Genomic DNA, 15,639 nt, shown 5'->3' with positions numbered 1-15,639 from the left:
GAAGTTTTAAATCACTTGAGGCAAGAATTTTTCAAATAATTTTAAATATCTCTTCTATGTTTGAAATCAATGCAAAACCACGTCTGTGTGAAATGAAATGTAAAATTATTCCTTTACACATAAGAGGTACAAGAAGAGAGACAGCTGGGATAGGCTCCAGCACCCCCGCGACCCTCGTGAGGAAAAAGCGGTAGAAAATGAATGAATGTTTTTTTTTTTTACCTAAGTCATCTTTAATGGGTTCCATATTTTCTGCAGTGTCTCCCGTCATTGCAATGAGTCCAGCGGTGATCAATGTGGTTGAAGACCGACCGGTGACTTTACCCTGTGTGCTGTTGGCTGGAAACCCTCTGCCTAAAAGACAATGGCTGCACAACTATGGTCTTGTAAGCACATAGAAACTTAAATAGAAGTGTTGTATTAATTATATGTGTGATTTTAATTCAGGCACACAAATCTGTTTTTTTTTTCTTCCAGTTGACGTCAGATGAGTATGTGACTGTGAGGAAGGATGGGAGTCTGCACATTGAGAGAGTTCAGCTGGATGACACCGGGGACTACACCTGCTTGGCTGAGAACGTTGTTGGGGCCGCCAACCATACCATAACAGTCAATGTCTATGGTAACACTCACATCGAAAGAAAATCAGCACAGATACAGTACAGTCGATAAAAGATAGCAACATATTGATTTATATGATAATATACACAATCACTGCAGCTGCACGGCGGACGAGTGGTTATCATACAGACCTCACAGCTCGGAGACCTGAGTTCAATCCAACCCTCCAAAAACATGCTAGGTTAATTGGCGACTCCAAATTGTCCATAGGTATGAATGTGAGTGTGAATGGTTGTTTGTCTATATGTGCCCTGTGATTGGCCGGCGACCAGTCCAGGGTGTACGCCTCCTGGGATAGGCTCCAGCACTCCCCACAACCCTCGTGAGGATAAGCGGTAGAAAATGAATGAATGAATGAATGAACACAATGATGAATATAGTATTTATGCAGGAAAAGGACATTTGTGTATTATAATAGGTCACACATTATCTTAAACATTTTGGAGTGTTGAAGAAGACGATAAATTTCTCATCAGTTGGCATCTGTGTGTTCGGCTAAGGAAGAAATGTTTCCAATCACTGATTTTTACATATTAGTCATTAACTAGTCTTTATCTGTAGTTAAAATAAGTGAAGAACATCCATCTCTCTGCTTTTGTTTTTATTTTATGTTATTATTAGGGATGTCTGATATTGGCTTTTTTTGCAACGTATATAGCATTTTTTTATATAGGGTTTTATAATTGGGAAAAAAAATCTGATTCCCATATCAAGCGATATCGCATTTTTATGCTGATATCAGTACATCCCGAGTTATTATTGATATATAAATAACACATTTATATATCCTTTCAGACATTGTGAAACTAATTTAGACACTGTCGTTCCAGGCCAACCGCCCACAAGACAGGTTTTTTTCTGAATGCGGGGGTGCTGAAGCCTATCCCAGCTGTCTTCGGGCGCGAGGCCAGGTACACCCTGGACTGGTTGCCAGCCAATAACAGGGCACATATAGAAACAAACAACCATTCACACTCACAATTATACCTATGGACAATTTGGAGTCGCCAATTAACCTAGCATGTTTTTGGAATGTGGAAGGAAACCGGAATACCCGGAGAAAACCCACACATGCACGGGGAGAAACATGCATACTCCACACAGAGATGGCCGAGGGTGGAATTGAACCCTGGTCTGCTAGCTGTGAGTAGCAGTAAAGTAGCATCGTCGGCAACTATAATATCTCTCCTACTTTTTTGCTTTTAGTGATTCCTGTCATTCAACATGGCCCTCAAGTCTTCAGCACTATTGAAGGGATGCCCATCTCTCTGCCCTGCCGTGCCAGTGGGGTACCTACACCTGAGATCAGCTGGTCTAAGGTCTGTATTGGATTACCATCTATTATTTTGTACATTTCTATATCGCTTATATGGATCAGGGTCCCAGGGGAGCTAGAACCTATCCCGACTTACTCCGGTCTCTATGTGCCTTGTGACTGTTTTGAGATAGACAAACACATGAACATTAACATGCAATTTAGCACAGAAAGTCCTGAGCCAATAGAAACAGTAATTTTAAACTCGCCACAAGGAACAGAAGGTCTACCGCATGAATTGTTTATGAGTCAGTAAAGAAATCTCATTCCAACCACTATTAGGGCATGACTACTGCTTCAGTAAATCATGTATTTCATTAACATTCATACACATGCAGATAAAGTTTATGGCAAACTGACTAACGCTACTGTAGGCACACTTCTAACAGGCTTCATTTTTCCCCATGTAATTATATGCAATATATTCTGTATGTGTGTGGTCAATATCTAAAGGGTTCCAGTGTTTGTTTTCTGTCACTTGCCTGGAAACTATATTACACTGTAAACAGGCTCTGGGAATGCAATATTCCATGACGGGAAAATGTTTGTGTGTCTGTGTGAGGCCACATGTGCATCCCCCATGTGTTCCTCCATTAAAGTACCCGCGTCCATTGGCTTGTACGGTCCACTCTAGACTGACATGTGCTTTTATAGGCCCTCTTTTTTTTTAATAGTCGCCCTGAATTGTAAAAGCATTGCTGTGAAAGTGAACTGGGTGCAGGGCCAGAATATAAAACCTTGTTAGGCATTATGAATTGAGTTTTGGCTGCTTCCATTCACCCGTTGCAATTTATTTTGAAGGGTGGGGAGCTTGTTTACTTGGGTGGTCCGGCTTTCTCCCTGAACTCTGAAGGCAGCCTGCTCATCACCTCACCCTCTGGAAATGAGACGGGAGAGTTCCTCTGCACAGCTGCCAATGATGCCGGCCACACCTCGAGAAAAGTTCAGCTCACAGTCTATGGTAAGGCTTTTTGTCGTTGTTGTTGTACTGTAACGCCTTGTGTGCAATATGTTAATGTAACACAACATTTTTAATTGAATGGCTACGTACCAAATGGAGCATCCTGAATGAATTTATTGATGGATTTGTCTTTTTGTTGTTTCTATCTATCTATGTCATCCAATACTTCTCTACAAGAGAGGAGACATATGATCTCAGGGAAGAAGTACATTTGAAACACTTATATGCTAGGACTACGTTAAAAAGCCATAGCATTTCAGTATGTGGAATCAAACTATGGAATGGATTGAGTAAGACCCTCAAACAATGCACAACGATGAGCCAATTCAAGAAACAATACAAGCAGTTGATGTTTGCTAAATACAAGGATGAAGAGTCTTGAACCAGTCATGATGTGCTATATATATCACTATATTGACACTATGGTACCCGTTATGTCATTGGATGCTCATATCACCTCATACTTCGATATGTGACAAAAAAATAAAAATAACTATATTAGGAAAGCAGGAAGTGAACAAATGTAACAGTTACTGATTGTAAAAGTACCAGATGGAGGGGTAGGATTTAATAAGCTTTGCTTCTTCCTACTCCTTTTGGACATGTGGAACTGTGAACTGATTATGGGATGCATTCAATTGTAATCTGATTCTGATTCTGTTCAAATGAAATAAAACCATTACCATTACCATACAAAGTCTGGCTAGAAGTTACAAAACTTTATCTTTCTGATGATCGTTCAGTGTAGTTTGCTAAATACAAGGATGAAGAGTCTTGAACCAGTCATGATGTGCTATATATATCACTATATTGACACTTACTATGGTACCCATTATGTCATTGGATGGTCATATCACCTCGTACTTCGGTATGTGACAAAAAATTTGAAAAATTAAAAAAAAAAAAAAAAAAAAACCCAAACTATATTAGGAAAGCAGGAAGTGAACAAATGTAACGGTTACTGATTGTAAAAGTAGCAGTTGGAGGGGTAGAATTTAATAAGCTTTGCTTCTTCCTACTCCTTTTGGACATGTGGAACTGTGAACTGATTATGTGATGCATTCAATTGTAATCTGATGCATGTTCAAATGAAATAAAACCATTACCATTACCATTACCATATCTCCAGTCCGTCCGAGGTCCAACGCAGGAAGTGCCAGCAGCTCCTCTGAGCAAAAACGGATGTCAGTGATTGAGGGTGAGGATGCCATATTACCATGTGAGGTCCACAGTGTCCCCCCTCCCACTATCAGCTGGGCCAAGGAGAGGCAGCTCATTTCCCCTTACTCTCCGAGGTAAAAACCTACAAAAACAAACCACATACATTCATAATGTTACCGAATAGGCTTACTTGTGTAAACTAGGCTTACAATGTAAACTAATACACAATGTATGGCATGCAAATTGTTTTGTCTGAGTAATACATATATACAGTATATAAATGTGTGTGTGTGCGGTCCTTCCAGGCACACTCAGCTGCCGTCAGGCTCATTGAAGATCTTAGAAACCAAAGTGTCAGACAGCGGACTCTATGTATGTGTCGCTTCCAACATTGCAGGCAACCTAACTCAGTTGATTAAACTGAGTGTTTTGGGTAAGTAGCAATCAACTTTTGTTTGTCACAATCAGTTAATTAATCAGTTTGGAGTCAAACCAGACCACTATCACAAAACTTTAAACACGATTAGGACATTTCTACATTTCTGATATTGTTGTTGTGATAGCAGTTCATAGCGTAAACTCCTGTACCTGTATAGCCTCTTCCAGATTATGGAAGAAAGATATGGATGAAAGTTGAATGATGAATTAGAACAGATATTGTCTCAGACTACCTCTCAAGTATAACACACATGACCTATGACACACTCCAAAATCTTATAATAATAATAATAATAATCAATTTTATTTGTATAGCGCTTTTCAAAATGCTCAAAGACACTTTACAGAAAAATGGAGTTGAATAAAAACAAGTAAACAGAGTAAAAATTACATTAAAATACAACATTCATTCATTTATACCCAGTTAAAATATGAGTAAAAGCGGGGCAGGGCAATGAATCAAGTCTTCCGAGAAGACAGATGTCCCAATTATTTTGTCCAGAAATTAAGTACTAAGTACTTTGCTTCAAAGCTCAGAGTCATTGCGATTTTTCTCATCCGCTCTTTAGTTCCCCCAAGTATCCAGGCTGGTCCCAAGTTAATGAAGATCCAAATGGGTCACCATGTCGAGCTTCTGTGTATAGCACACGGAATACCCAAGCCCACCCTTGTTTGGACGAAGGATGGAAAGAGGTATCCCGTGTCACCTGATGGTAGCCTGACTTTGGGCCCAGTGGGGCTGGATGATGAAGGAACCTACACATGCACGGCATCCAACGTTGCAGGCAGAGATGAAGCTCAAGTTCAACTTCTAATACAAGGTTAGTTTAAATATTGTATGTAGCTATTATTATTGATTAGTGCATGACAGCTCCCATAAGTCATACAGATACTCAGTCTGTATTCTTATTATCCTTTATTACAAATGTGTTGATTTTCAGTTCCCCCGGTGGTTGAAGTATTGGAGCCCCCGTTCAATAGTCCCTTGCAGGAGAGAGTTGCCAATCAACGTATTGCCTTCCCTTGCCCTGCCAAAGGTATATCACTGTACCTCTGTTTCTCGGTTACATCATAATTATTATGATGTGTAATAAATGTTGTGACTGTACATTACATTCACAAGAACCATTAAACGTTTTTTTCTTCCAGGCCTACCCAAGCCTGTAATTCGGTGGTTGCGTAATGGCCAGGAGCTGACAGGTAATGAGCCCGGTGTGTCAATCTTAGAGGATGGCACACTGTTGATTCTGGCGTCTTTGTCACCACTGGATGACGGAGAGTATGTCTGTGCCGCCGCCAATGACGCTGGGTCCGCCGAGAGGAAGTATCAGCTCAAAGTCAACGGTGACCAAGCTTATTCATGTCCACTTATAAGATCCAAATTGTCCCTGATTGCAGCTTCTGTAATAATTAATATTAATAATTCCCCAGTGCCCCCAGCTCTTCGTGATAGGGACACATCAGGAAACATGTCCGTGGTTCTCAGCCAGCCTACCACTTTGATGTGTGATATCTCAGGAAGTCCAACTCCACTTATCACCTGGTACAAAGATGGAACTCCAGTAAGTGAACTGGACTGATACTTATACAGTAAACCTCGGATATATCGGATTCAATTGTTCCCACTGGTTTTGTCCGATATAAGCGAAATCCGTTATATGCGTATACCGGAAAATGTCCGTTTTACGCAAATATCGGATTTATATCCCGTATATGCGTAAATCGGATTTTATCCGTTATAAAAAGGCACTTCCTTAACTATGTTTCCAATGTACCTGGACTGGGCAATGAAAAGAGACGTAAGGTAATGAGAATTTAACTTTATTGGACTCTGAGCATAACAAATTGTTAATTAAGCTAGGCCCTGTTACGCCCGTCAGGCCTACGTTATTTCCAATAGTGAGGTTAAGATCTCATTCACTGCTGTGCTAGTATTATTGACGTCACTCACTTTTATATTTGTCCTAAATCTGGAGCCAGGAGAAAGACAATAGCCAGTGACATCAACAAGATTAGCATAACGATGCAGCCATCCGATATATGCGAGGGAAATTTAATGGAAATGCATTGGAACGGGACTGGAGATTTTGTCCGAAATAGGCGAAATCCGTTATAAAAAATCCGATATATGCAATGAATTTTTATTGGAAATGCATTACAGAAAAATCGGTTCTTTTTTATCTGTTTGTTGTGAGCGAATTTCCGATTCCGAGTCCGATATATCCGAGGTTTACTGTAGGTCCAGTTCTTGGGACCAGCCTGGATACTTGGGGGAACTAAAGATACTTATAGGTGCCAGTATCAGCCCTTGACCTTTGGTCTCGGACTGATAGTGACACTTGGGGGCATGATACCGGGCCTGATACCAGACAAACCATGTGATGATCTTATTATCACATACTATTTAATCATGAGCTTATTATCACGTACTATTTAATCAAAAGACCAATTTGTTTCCAGAAAATGTTCAGTTTATTACATGTATTATATCTAAATAGTGTAAACACAATAATGGCAAAAATATTTCAACAATAATATTTTATCAACAGTCTTATCTTATCAATGTCTGACAATTAAAGTTCCATTAATCAAGTTTGGGCAGCAAAACAAACGCTGTGTGTTCGCGCTTGTGCGCTGTTCTCTGATTGGTTGTTTCACAGGCACGATACCAGAGAAGCACGCTCTGAGTGGACAGCTACAGGGGCTGATACTGGACATGGTTAAACTCTATATTTTATCAGTATCACTTCCCTGGGCTTTGACACAGTATCATTTCGGCCTTTTCCCGTATCATTCATGGGCGGTTTCTAGGGTACAGGGCCAATTAATACTGTAGTATGTGATAATATCATTTGTCATATTTAGTTCAGCAGATTTTCTATTTGTTTTCCTAAACGTGTCTGGAAATGTCCTCATAGAGTATGTCATGAGTTAGCCTTGAAGGATGAAAAAGAGATGCGTTGTTGGCAGGATTCGAACCTGCGCGGGGAAACCCCAATGGATTTCTAGTCCATCGCCTTAACCGCTCGGCCACAACAACACTGTGTGTCACTTAGTGTACATACACATTGCCAATGGGAATCTGACACCTGCTACCTCACTGTGGCTTTTCAGATGTGTTTTTGTCTAGATTGCAACGTATATGGTGTATAGCAACATCTAATAATGCCCAGCAAGATTTACTTGAAATGTATTTTGTATGTTAAGTATGTTAATATTTATGTTCAACAGGTAGTGGCGAGTAACAGCATTCAGGTCCTTGATAAGGGGAAAACCTTGAAACTACTGAAGGCAACCAAAGCAGATGCAGGCAGCTACACCTGTAAAGCCATCAACATAGCTGGCAGCACAGAAAAAGACTTTTTTCTGGATGTACTGGGTGAGTAAAGACAGCGAGCATTGGCTGAATTATGTCGAAAATCTGAACCATTTCCACACTACAGAACTAGATCTTCATTCATTCATTCATTCATTTTCTACTGCTTATCCTCACGAGGGTTGCGGGCGGGTGCTGGAGCCTATCCCAGCTGTCTTCAGGCGAGAGGCGGGGTACACCCTGGACTAGTTGCCAGCCAATCACAGGGCACATATAGACAAACAACCATTCACACTCACATTCATACCTATGGACAATTTGGAGTCGCTAATTAACCTAGCATGTTTTTGGAATGTGGGAGGAAACCGGAGTACATGCAAACTCCACATGCCGAGGGTGGAATTGAACCCTGGTCTCCTAGCTGTGAGGTCTGCGCGCTAACCACTAGACCGCCATGCAGCCCACTAGATCTTCAATGAAATTAAAAATTAATAATTATATGGTTTATTATTATGGAGGAACAGGGATTATGGGTGGCTTTGCTGCCTCTGAGCTTGCTTTTTGAGTTCTCTCCATGCATACAAAGCATTTTCCCTTTCAGGAGGTTCAACAGGTAGTCTAGAAAATGGAAGGTTGGTGGTTTGAACCCAGCTCCCTCCATCCCAGTCGGTGCAGTTTTGTCCTTGGGCAAGGCATTTCACCCACCCTGGCTCCAGTGCTATACGCATCCATCCATATATCCATTCTTTCATCCATTCATGCTGGAGCCTATCCCAGGTGACTTCGGGAGAGAGGCGGGGTACACCCCGGATTGGTCGCCAGCCAATCATATAGACAAACAACCATTCATACTCACATTCATACATATGGACAATTTGGAGTCACCAATTAACCTTGCATGCATTCTTATCGTCATACTACATAGACAATGTATAATTTATTAACTTCTTCTGTGCCACAGTCCCACCGACCATTGAGGGGTCCAACGCTCCCCAAGATATGTCTGGAATTCTAAAACAGGAGATCAGGTTGGAGTGCAAGGTGCAAGGACTGCCATTCCCAACAATCCATTGGTACAAGGACAGAAAGTTAGTACCCTCTAAAGATAATGAACCTTTTACTGTATGTGGTCTTTCGTATTCACCGATCCTCTCTCATTTCATTTTTTAGATTGGTATTTCTTGGGGATCCTAATCTGGAAGTCATCAACCAAGGTCAAATTTTAAGAATAAAGAGTGCCCGTCTAGGAGACCAGGCCAGGTACCAATGTAGTGCCATGAATACAGCCGGTAAACAGTCCAAGGACTTTAATCTCAGCGTGTACGGTGAGTGTTGATAAACCAATTGACTCTAGTCTTCTCAACCATTTTCGATGAGATGGCTGCACAAAATACAGTAAATTTCCAGAACAATTGTACAATGTAAAATTGTGGCTTCCTGTAAATGCAGGATTTATTTCAGGGCTTTTTAAGGAAAATTTATTATTTTTAATCTAAGTGCACCTAATAAACTGGCATGAAAGAGTTGACAAAACAACAGAAGTTTCTAAATTCAATTTTCTTGTTTTTGTATTTGTGTTGAAGTTCCCCCAACCATCAAAGGTGGCAACCAAACGACAGAAGTTACCAACCTGCTGGACACGCTGGTAACACTGGAGTGTGAGGCACGTGGGGTGCCACTTCCCACCATCACCTGGTTCCGAAAAGGAGAGGCCATCATGTCTAGCCGTCAGTCTCAATATGTAGAGCAAGGCCGATACCTGAAAATCCCTCGGGTGCAGGCATCCGATGCGGGCCAGTACACCTGCGAGGTGACCAATGTGGCTGGAACCGCTGAGAAGAACTTTGAGCTTGATGTCTACTGTAAGAATTTTATACATAATCGTTTGGTTTTTTTTGTTTGATAAAGGTGAAGTGGAATATCAGACAACAAATATCAAATTTTCCTATTCTGTTCTGTTTCTCCACTTTTAGTGCCCCCTTCAATAGCAGGGGTGCAGAATGGGCCCGCTGAAAAAAAGGTGGTGCTCAGTAAGCCTCTCCTCCTGGAGTGTGAGGCGGGTGGTTACCCTCCCCCTTCCCTTACCTGGTTGAAGGATGGCGTTCCTGTTCGCGATGGAGAGAGTGTCCGTGTGCTTGATCAAGGGAGGAAAATAGAAATCCTGTCAGCCATGGTTTCAGACGCTGGTCGTTACATTTGTGTGGCAACCAGCATTGCCGGGGAGACAGAGGTCAAGTACGACGTCAGAGTTTTAGGTATATACGCAAAAACTCAACTCTTAAACTTTGAACCCTGAATCTTTTACAGCTGTGTGGCTAATTTATGGCTAAATTCTAATCTTGTGACATATGCTGTACTTTAGAACTGCCACTAATTGAAACTCACAAGCTTTCAGTGCACTCACAACAAGCTTGTCAACCCATTGGAAATAGTATAAATACAGTATACCAACATGTACCAATACGAGTTCATTCATTCATTTTCTACCGCTTTTTCCTCACGAGAGTCGCGGGGGTGCTGGAGCCTATCCCAGCTGTCTTCGGGCGAAAGGCGGGGTACACCCTGGACTGGTCGCCAGTCAATCACAGGGCACATATAGACAAACAACCATTCACACTCACATTCATACCTATGGACAATTTGGAGTGGCCAATTAACCTAGCATGTTTTTGGAATGTGGGAGGAAACCTGAGTACCCGGAGAAAACCCACACACGCACGGGGAGAACATGCAAACTCCACACAGAGATGTCCAAGGTTGGAATCGAACCCTGATCCTCCTCGCTGTGAGGTCTGCGCGCTAACCACTATACCGCCGTGCCGCCCCCAATACGAGTTTGAATTATTATTTTAAGTTTTCCCATAATGCATTGCATCTGAGCAACACGTTCATCGGGACGCTGCAGTGACGTCAGCCTCCCACTGCGCTCCAGGCTCCTCTGGCCCCCCTCTAAGCATTGCCGCGCCATCCTTCCATCCATCCATTTTCTATGCTGCTTGTCCTCCAATGAAATGCGCTGCTCTGACCAAATACATGATGGGAAACCTTTTTTTGCCATTTTAAATTCCAATTGGTACATGTTTGTATATTTATTAGGTATACCGTTTGAGTGTAAAGTTGCTGTGTGATGAGTTTTGTGTTTTTTTTTTTGTAAGATGACACTGTGAGTCAGACTGTTCTGTTATCTTGAGCAATGACCTTGTGCAATTTCCAAGGGGTTGACACCACATTTATATCTACAGTACCATGTGTTTAATAGATGGTTTAATATTAATGTCACTGCAATTCTCCATAGTCATCACATGCTACTTCACAATGGTTTTGCTGACGTTAAGTAGAATCCCCACTCTCGGAATGTATTTTTTTCAAAAAGACAATGTTTTTTTCCATAGTCCCACCTTTTATTGATGGAGCAGATGAAGTGACTGACAGCACAGTGATAGTCAACAGCCCTCTGGAGCTGGACTGCCACACCACTGGGACACCTGCACCGGTCATCACGTAGGATCCTCTGATACTCTGATATCACACCAAATCACATGCAACATGTGACCATGTCTGTTGGCAGGTGGTATAAAAACGGGCAACGAGTCAACCAAGGCGATGATGGGTTGCGGCTTGCAGCCAATGGATGGCGACTGGTTATTCCTCGCACTCAAGTCTCTGACACAGGTCGCTTTCAATGTGTGGCCACTAATGAAGCAGGAGACCACGAGAAGGACTTCAATGTGAATATACATGGTAAATCTTTTTTTTCAAATGAGGAGTCGTCTTGACAGTACTTAAGAGAGTATGCTGCATAAATGTTTTAATGTCTATACTCTAAATGCAAGCTGCAGGAAAACTTTAGGTAAATATTTATTTTCTATTTTTCTTACTTAATCCAAAGGTAATGTTTCCTTATTCATTGCTCTGAAAAATAGACAATAAGCCTACCTTTTAAAATATTTCAGTACCTCCATCAATCCGTACCACTGGGACTGCTGAACGTGCAGTGGTTCTACATAAATCCATCAGTCTGGAGTGCATCTCCAGTGGGGTCCCTCCTCCCACCATTACTTGGCTTAAAGATGGCCGCCCTGTTGATACATCCCAGGAACAATTTAAGGTTAGTTCATTTATTCTCTGTTTATTGTTTAATAAAAATGGTTGTCTCATTTAACCTTACTTGACAATGAGAACAGCGAACCAGACAAAAGATGCAAGTACAACTACAGACGCAACCACAAACAAAGTTCAATTAAAATGCTGACAAGCTTAAACAAAAATGTCCCTGTCTGTGTGCATGTGTCTTTGTACGCCAGCTGGAATCAGCAGACCGAGTGCTAAAGGTCACAAGGGCAAGAGAGGAGGATTCTGGGAAGTACACCTGTCTGGCCACAAATGCTGCTGGCGAAGCTCAAAAGAATATAAGACTAAGTGTCCATGGTAACTAAACAAAATTGTTTATTGTCATACATTCCCCATCAGTCATCCATTACGTTGTTCTTATGTTTAAAACTGTGTGTGTGTGTGTGTGTGTGTGCCATAGTGCCCCCCATGATTTCTCCCTCTGGAGGCATCATCAACCAGACCATCCTGTCTGGCTTCTCTACTCAGCTTGAGTGCAAGGTCACAGGCAGCCCGTTACCAGGTGAGGCTCACAAACAAAACTCTTCTCTTTTCTACTTTCACGGTTCACATTGGGAGTGACCAGGATGGATAGGATCAGGAACGAGTACATCTGAGGGACATTACATGTTAGACACCTTGGAGATAAAGTCAGAGAGGCCAGACTGAGATGGTTCGGACATGTCCAGAGGAGAGATAGTGAAGGATAGTAGAAGGATGCTGCATTTAGAGCTGCCATGTCGGAGGCGCAGAGGAAGACCAAAGAGGAGGTTTTATGGATGTAGTGAAGGAGGAAATGAGGGTAGTTGGTGTGAGAGAGACAGATGCAGAAGACAGGGTTGGATGGAGGAGATTGATGGTGGGGGAACACCCTGGACTGGTCGTCAGCCAATCACAGGGCACATATAGACAAACAACCATTCACACTCACATTCATACCTATGGACAATTTGGAGTCGCTAATTAACCTAGCATGTTTTTGGAATGTGGGAGGAAACCGGAGTACCGGAGAAAACCCACGCATGAGAGAACATGCAAACTCCACACAGAGATGGCCGAGGGTGGAATTGAACCCTGGTCTCCTAGCTGTGAGGTCTGCGCGCTAACCACTCGACCGCCATGCCGCCCCTATATTAAGTATAATAAGTACCACACAGTACTCAATTTGAAGTTTAAAAAACAACATGTCACACATTGGTTCTATATTACACATTTTAACGCTATCTGTGACCCACCCAGAATGGATCTGCAACCCACATTTGGGTCCCGACCCATCAATTGAGAACCACTGATTTAGACTTTCCATGGCAATGATTTGCTCTGATTTACACTGGTTCCTACGTCTTTGTATTCTCCTGCAGATCAGGTCCCAACACCACCAAAAGTCACAATGCCATCTATTGCACTGAAAAGCTACATTCAGTACAGTCCCATTATAATGTGTTTATAAGCAAAGATCCCAGAAAAGAAACACAGTCAGTTGAGTCAGAAGGTGATTCTGTCAACTGTAGAATAACAATGTAAATTATGGACTATTAGCATACAGTACACTTACACACTCTTGCATAATATCATTAATGTGAATGCTCTTAATAGTCACACTAGTTTTCTTCATATCCTAGCGATATCATGGTACAAAGATGGCCGACCTCTAACGAGCGCAGCTGGGGTGACCATGTTGAAACGTAGCCAGGTTCTGGAGATTGAAAGAGCTCAGCTCTCTGACACGGGGATATACAGATGTGTAGCCGTCAACTTGGCTGGAGCTGCAGAGATCTCCCACAGCTTGCAGGTGTTCGGTCAGTGGCTTTGTTTTCCATATCCTTTTCCTATGTGCTCTGATCGTTTTTTGTTTGTGTCAGTAACAATGGAAGATTGCTGACATGGATTTGGCCAGTAAAAATACAGTTTCTTTGCTTTGTTTTTTTTTTGTTTTTTTACACAGTGCCTCCACTCATCTCCAGCCGAGGTGGCACTGTAACGGTGGTCGTGAACGAGGCTGGTAAGCTGGACTGTGAGGCCACAGGGGTGCCTTTACCCAGCCTGACCTGGCTCAAAGATGGTAGCCCTGTGACAAGCGTATCCCATGGCGTACAGGTTCCTTTTATTTCAAAGCTAACATATTTGGACATTACTATATGTGCATATTTATAAATAGACGACTCTGGCTGCCCTTTAGGTCTTGTCTGGTGGTCGAGTGCTGTCTCTGAGCAGCGCACAGGTGAGTGACACAGGCAGGTACACCTGTGTTGCTGTCAACGCTGGAGGAGAACAACAAAGAGATTATGATCTGAGGGTTTATGGTGAGTTCATCACCATTTATCAGTTGATCAATTTTCACTCATACAGTACAATTTAATACATACAAAACCATATTTGTCAAAGTCTAGTCAATAAATTCTTTGTGGTTCCTATCAAACCCCGAGAGAAAATTAATATGGGTACTAATTTTACACACAAAAAAGAAAAACAGCATAATTTCATTCATTTTCTATACCGCTTATTCTCACGAAGGTCGCGGGGGCATGCTGGACCCTATTCAAGCTGTCTTCGGGCGAGAAGCGGGGTACACCCTAGACTGGTCACCAGCCAATCACAGGGCACATATAGACAAACAACCATTCACACTCACAGTCATACCTATGGATAATTTGGAGTCGCTAATGAACCTAGCATGTTTTTGGAATGTGAGAGGAAACCGGAGTACCCGGAGAAAACCCACGCTTGCACGGGGAGAACATGCAAACACACAGAGATGGCCGAGGGTGAAATTGAACACTGGTCTCCTAGCTGTGAGGTCTGCGCGCTAACCACTCTACCGCCGTGCAGCCTTTAAGGCAAAATAATATATACTTATTAATTTTGCCTTAAAATAACTTGATAATTGAAATGTTATGGTGTTATGGACCAGCTTTAAAGAGCTCCAAAGAGGTCTCTTTGGAGGTCGTTACAGTCCATAACTCAATTAACTCAATTAACCTAGCATGTTTTTGGAATGTGGGAGGAAACCAGAGTACGCGAAGAAAACCCACACACGCACGGGGGAGAACATGCAAACTCCACACAGAGATGCCCGCGCGGGAAATCGAACCTGTGTCTCCTAGCTGTACAAGCAGCACAATTCCTCATGAAGACATTAAATAAATGATTGTTTATAAAGTGAACACTATCCCTAGGGCCAATGATTTGGGTTAATCTGTTTCCCATCATTGAGTGCTCCATCCACATCTGGTGTACTGTATTTTGTCTACCAGAAATGCAATCTGTTATTACATTCAAAATATCAGTAAGAAATTGTTTAACGGTAAAAGTTCTTGGCAAATGTGTGAAGAGCATTCCTCCCAGGACAAAAGCGCTCCTTGTTCTATTGTTCTTTCTCCAGACCCCCTCCGATTCTTGGTTTTAATTACAAATTGTTGTTGACATCGGACTGTACTTCATCTTCCGCCAGACCACCGGATCACATTTGTCATGTGTCACAAAAAACATGTGCATTTAGAGGAAGTGCAGTCAGAATAAGCTGAGCTCTCCAATAAACATTGTCAGCTTCCTGCATGGAGATTTAGCGTGATGGCATATCAGCAGCTATACAAAGTCCAATCAAAGCCGGTGTCATTTTAACAACAAAAAACATGTCTTTTACATGTAGGACACTGGATGTATGCGGAATGCAAACATCCATATGGTCTCGTTTCTTCTGAAAGATCAAGAAGAGCT

General features: G+C 42.1%; 1 protein-coding gene and 1 non-coding gene across 3 annotated transcripts in view; one reads left to right on the top strand and one right to left on the bottom strand.

Annotated features, from left to right (window-relative positions):
- hmcn1 (hemicentin 1) overlaps nt 1-15,639 on the top strand; it is a 96,152-nt gene that overhangs the window by 39,713 nt on the left and 40,800 nt on the right. For both annotated transcript variants that reach the window (XM_058072226.1, XM_058072225.1), the window contains exons 18-40: nt 259-386; nt 478-622; nt 1,828-1,940; nt 2,738-2,897; nt 4,027-4,192; nt 4,364-4,491; nt 5,066-5,317; nt 5,438-5,533; nt 5,646-5,840; nt 5,928-6,058; nt 7,728-7,875; nt 8,774-8,900; nt 8,983-9,137; nt 9,396-9,674; nt 9,786-10,067; nt 11,205-11,313; nt 11,381-11,553; nt 11,766-11,920; nt 12,117-12,240; nt 12,344-12,445; nt 13,545-13,721; nt 13,868-14,019; nt 14,102-14,225. In XM_058072226.1, coding sequence (XP_057928209.1) covers nt 259-386; nt 478-622; nt 1,828-1,940; nt 2,738-2,897; nt 4,027-4,192; nt 4,364-4,491; nt 5,066-5,317; nt 5,438-5,533; nt 5,646-5,840; nt 5,928-6,058; nt 7,728-7,875; nt 8,774-8,900; nt 8,983-9,137; nt 9,396-9,674; nt 9,786-10,067; nt 11,205-11,313; nt 11,381-11,553; nt 11,766-11,920; nt 12,117-12,240; nt 12,344-12,445; nt 13,545-13,721; nt 13,868-14,019; nt 14,102-14,225 — 3,621 coding nt within the window. The remainder of the gene's footprint in view (nt 1-258; nt 387-477; nt 623-1,827; nt 1,941-2,737; nt 2,898-4,026; nt 4,193-4,363; nt 4,492-5,065; nt 5,318-5,437; nt 5,534-5,645; nt 5,841-5,927; nt 6,059-7,727; nt 7,876-8,773; nt 8,901-8,982; nt 9,138-9,395; nt 9,675-9,785; nt 10,068-11,204; nt 11,314-11,380; nt 11,554-11,765; nt 11,921-12,116; nt 12,241-12,343; nt 12,446-13,544; nt 13,722-13,867; nt 14,020-14,101; nt 14,226-15,639) is intronic.
- trnas-aga (transfer RNA serine (anticodon AGA)) lies at nt 7,455-7,536 on the bottom strand. Its single transcript has one exon. It is a non-coding gene; the product is annotated as a tRNA-Ser (tRNA).

The sequence above is a fragment of the Doryrhamphus excisus genome, chromosome 5, assembly GCF_030265055.1.
Source record: "Doryrhamphus excisus isolate RoL2022-K1 chromosome 5, RoL_Dexc_1.0, whole genome shotgun sequence".
In the NCBI taxonomy this organism is placed as follows: domain Eukaryota; kingdom Metazoa; phylum Chordata; class Actinopteri; order Syngnathiformes; family Syngnathidae; genus Doryrhamphus; species Doryrhamphus excisus.
The sequence above is the reverse complement of the archived record's forward strand: the minus strand, read 5'-3'. Positions and strand labels throughout refer to the sequence as shown.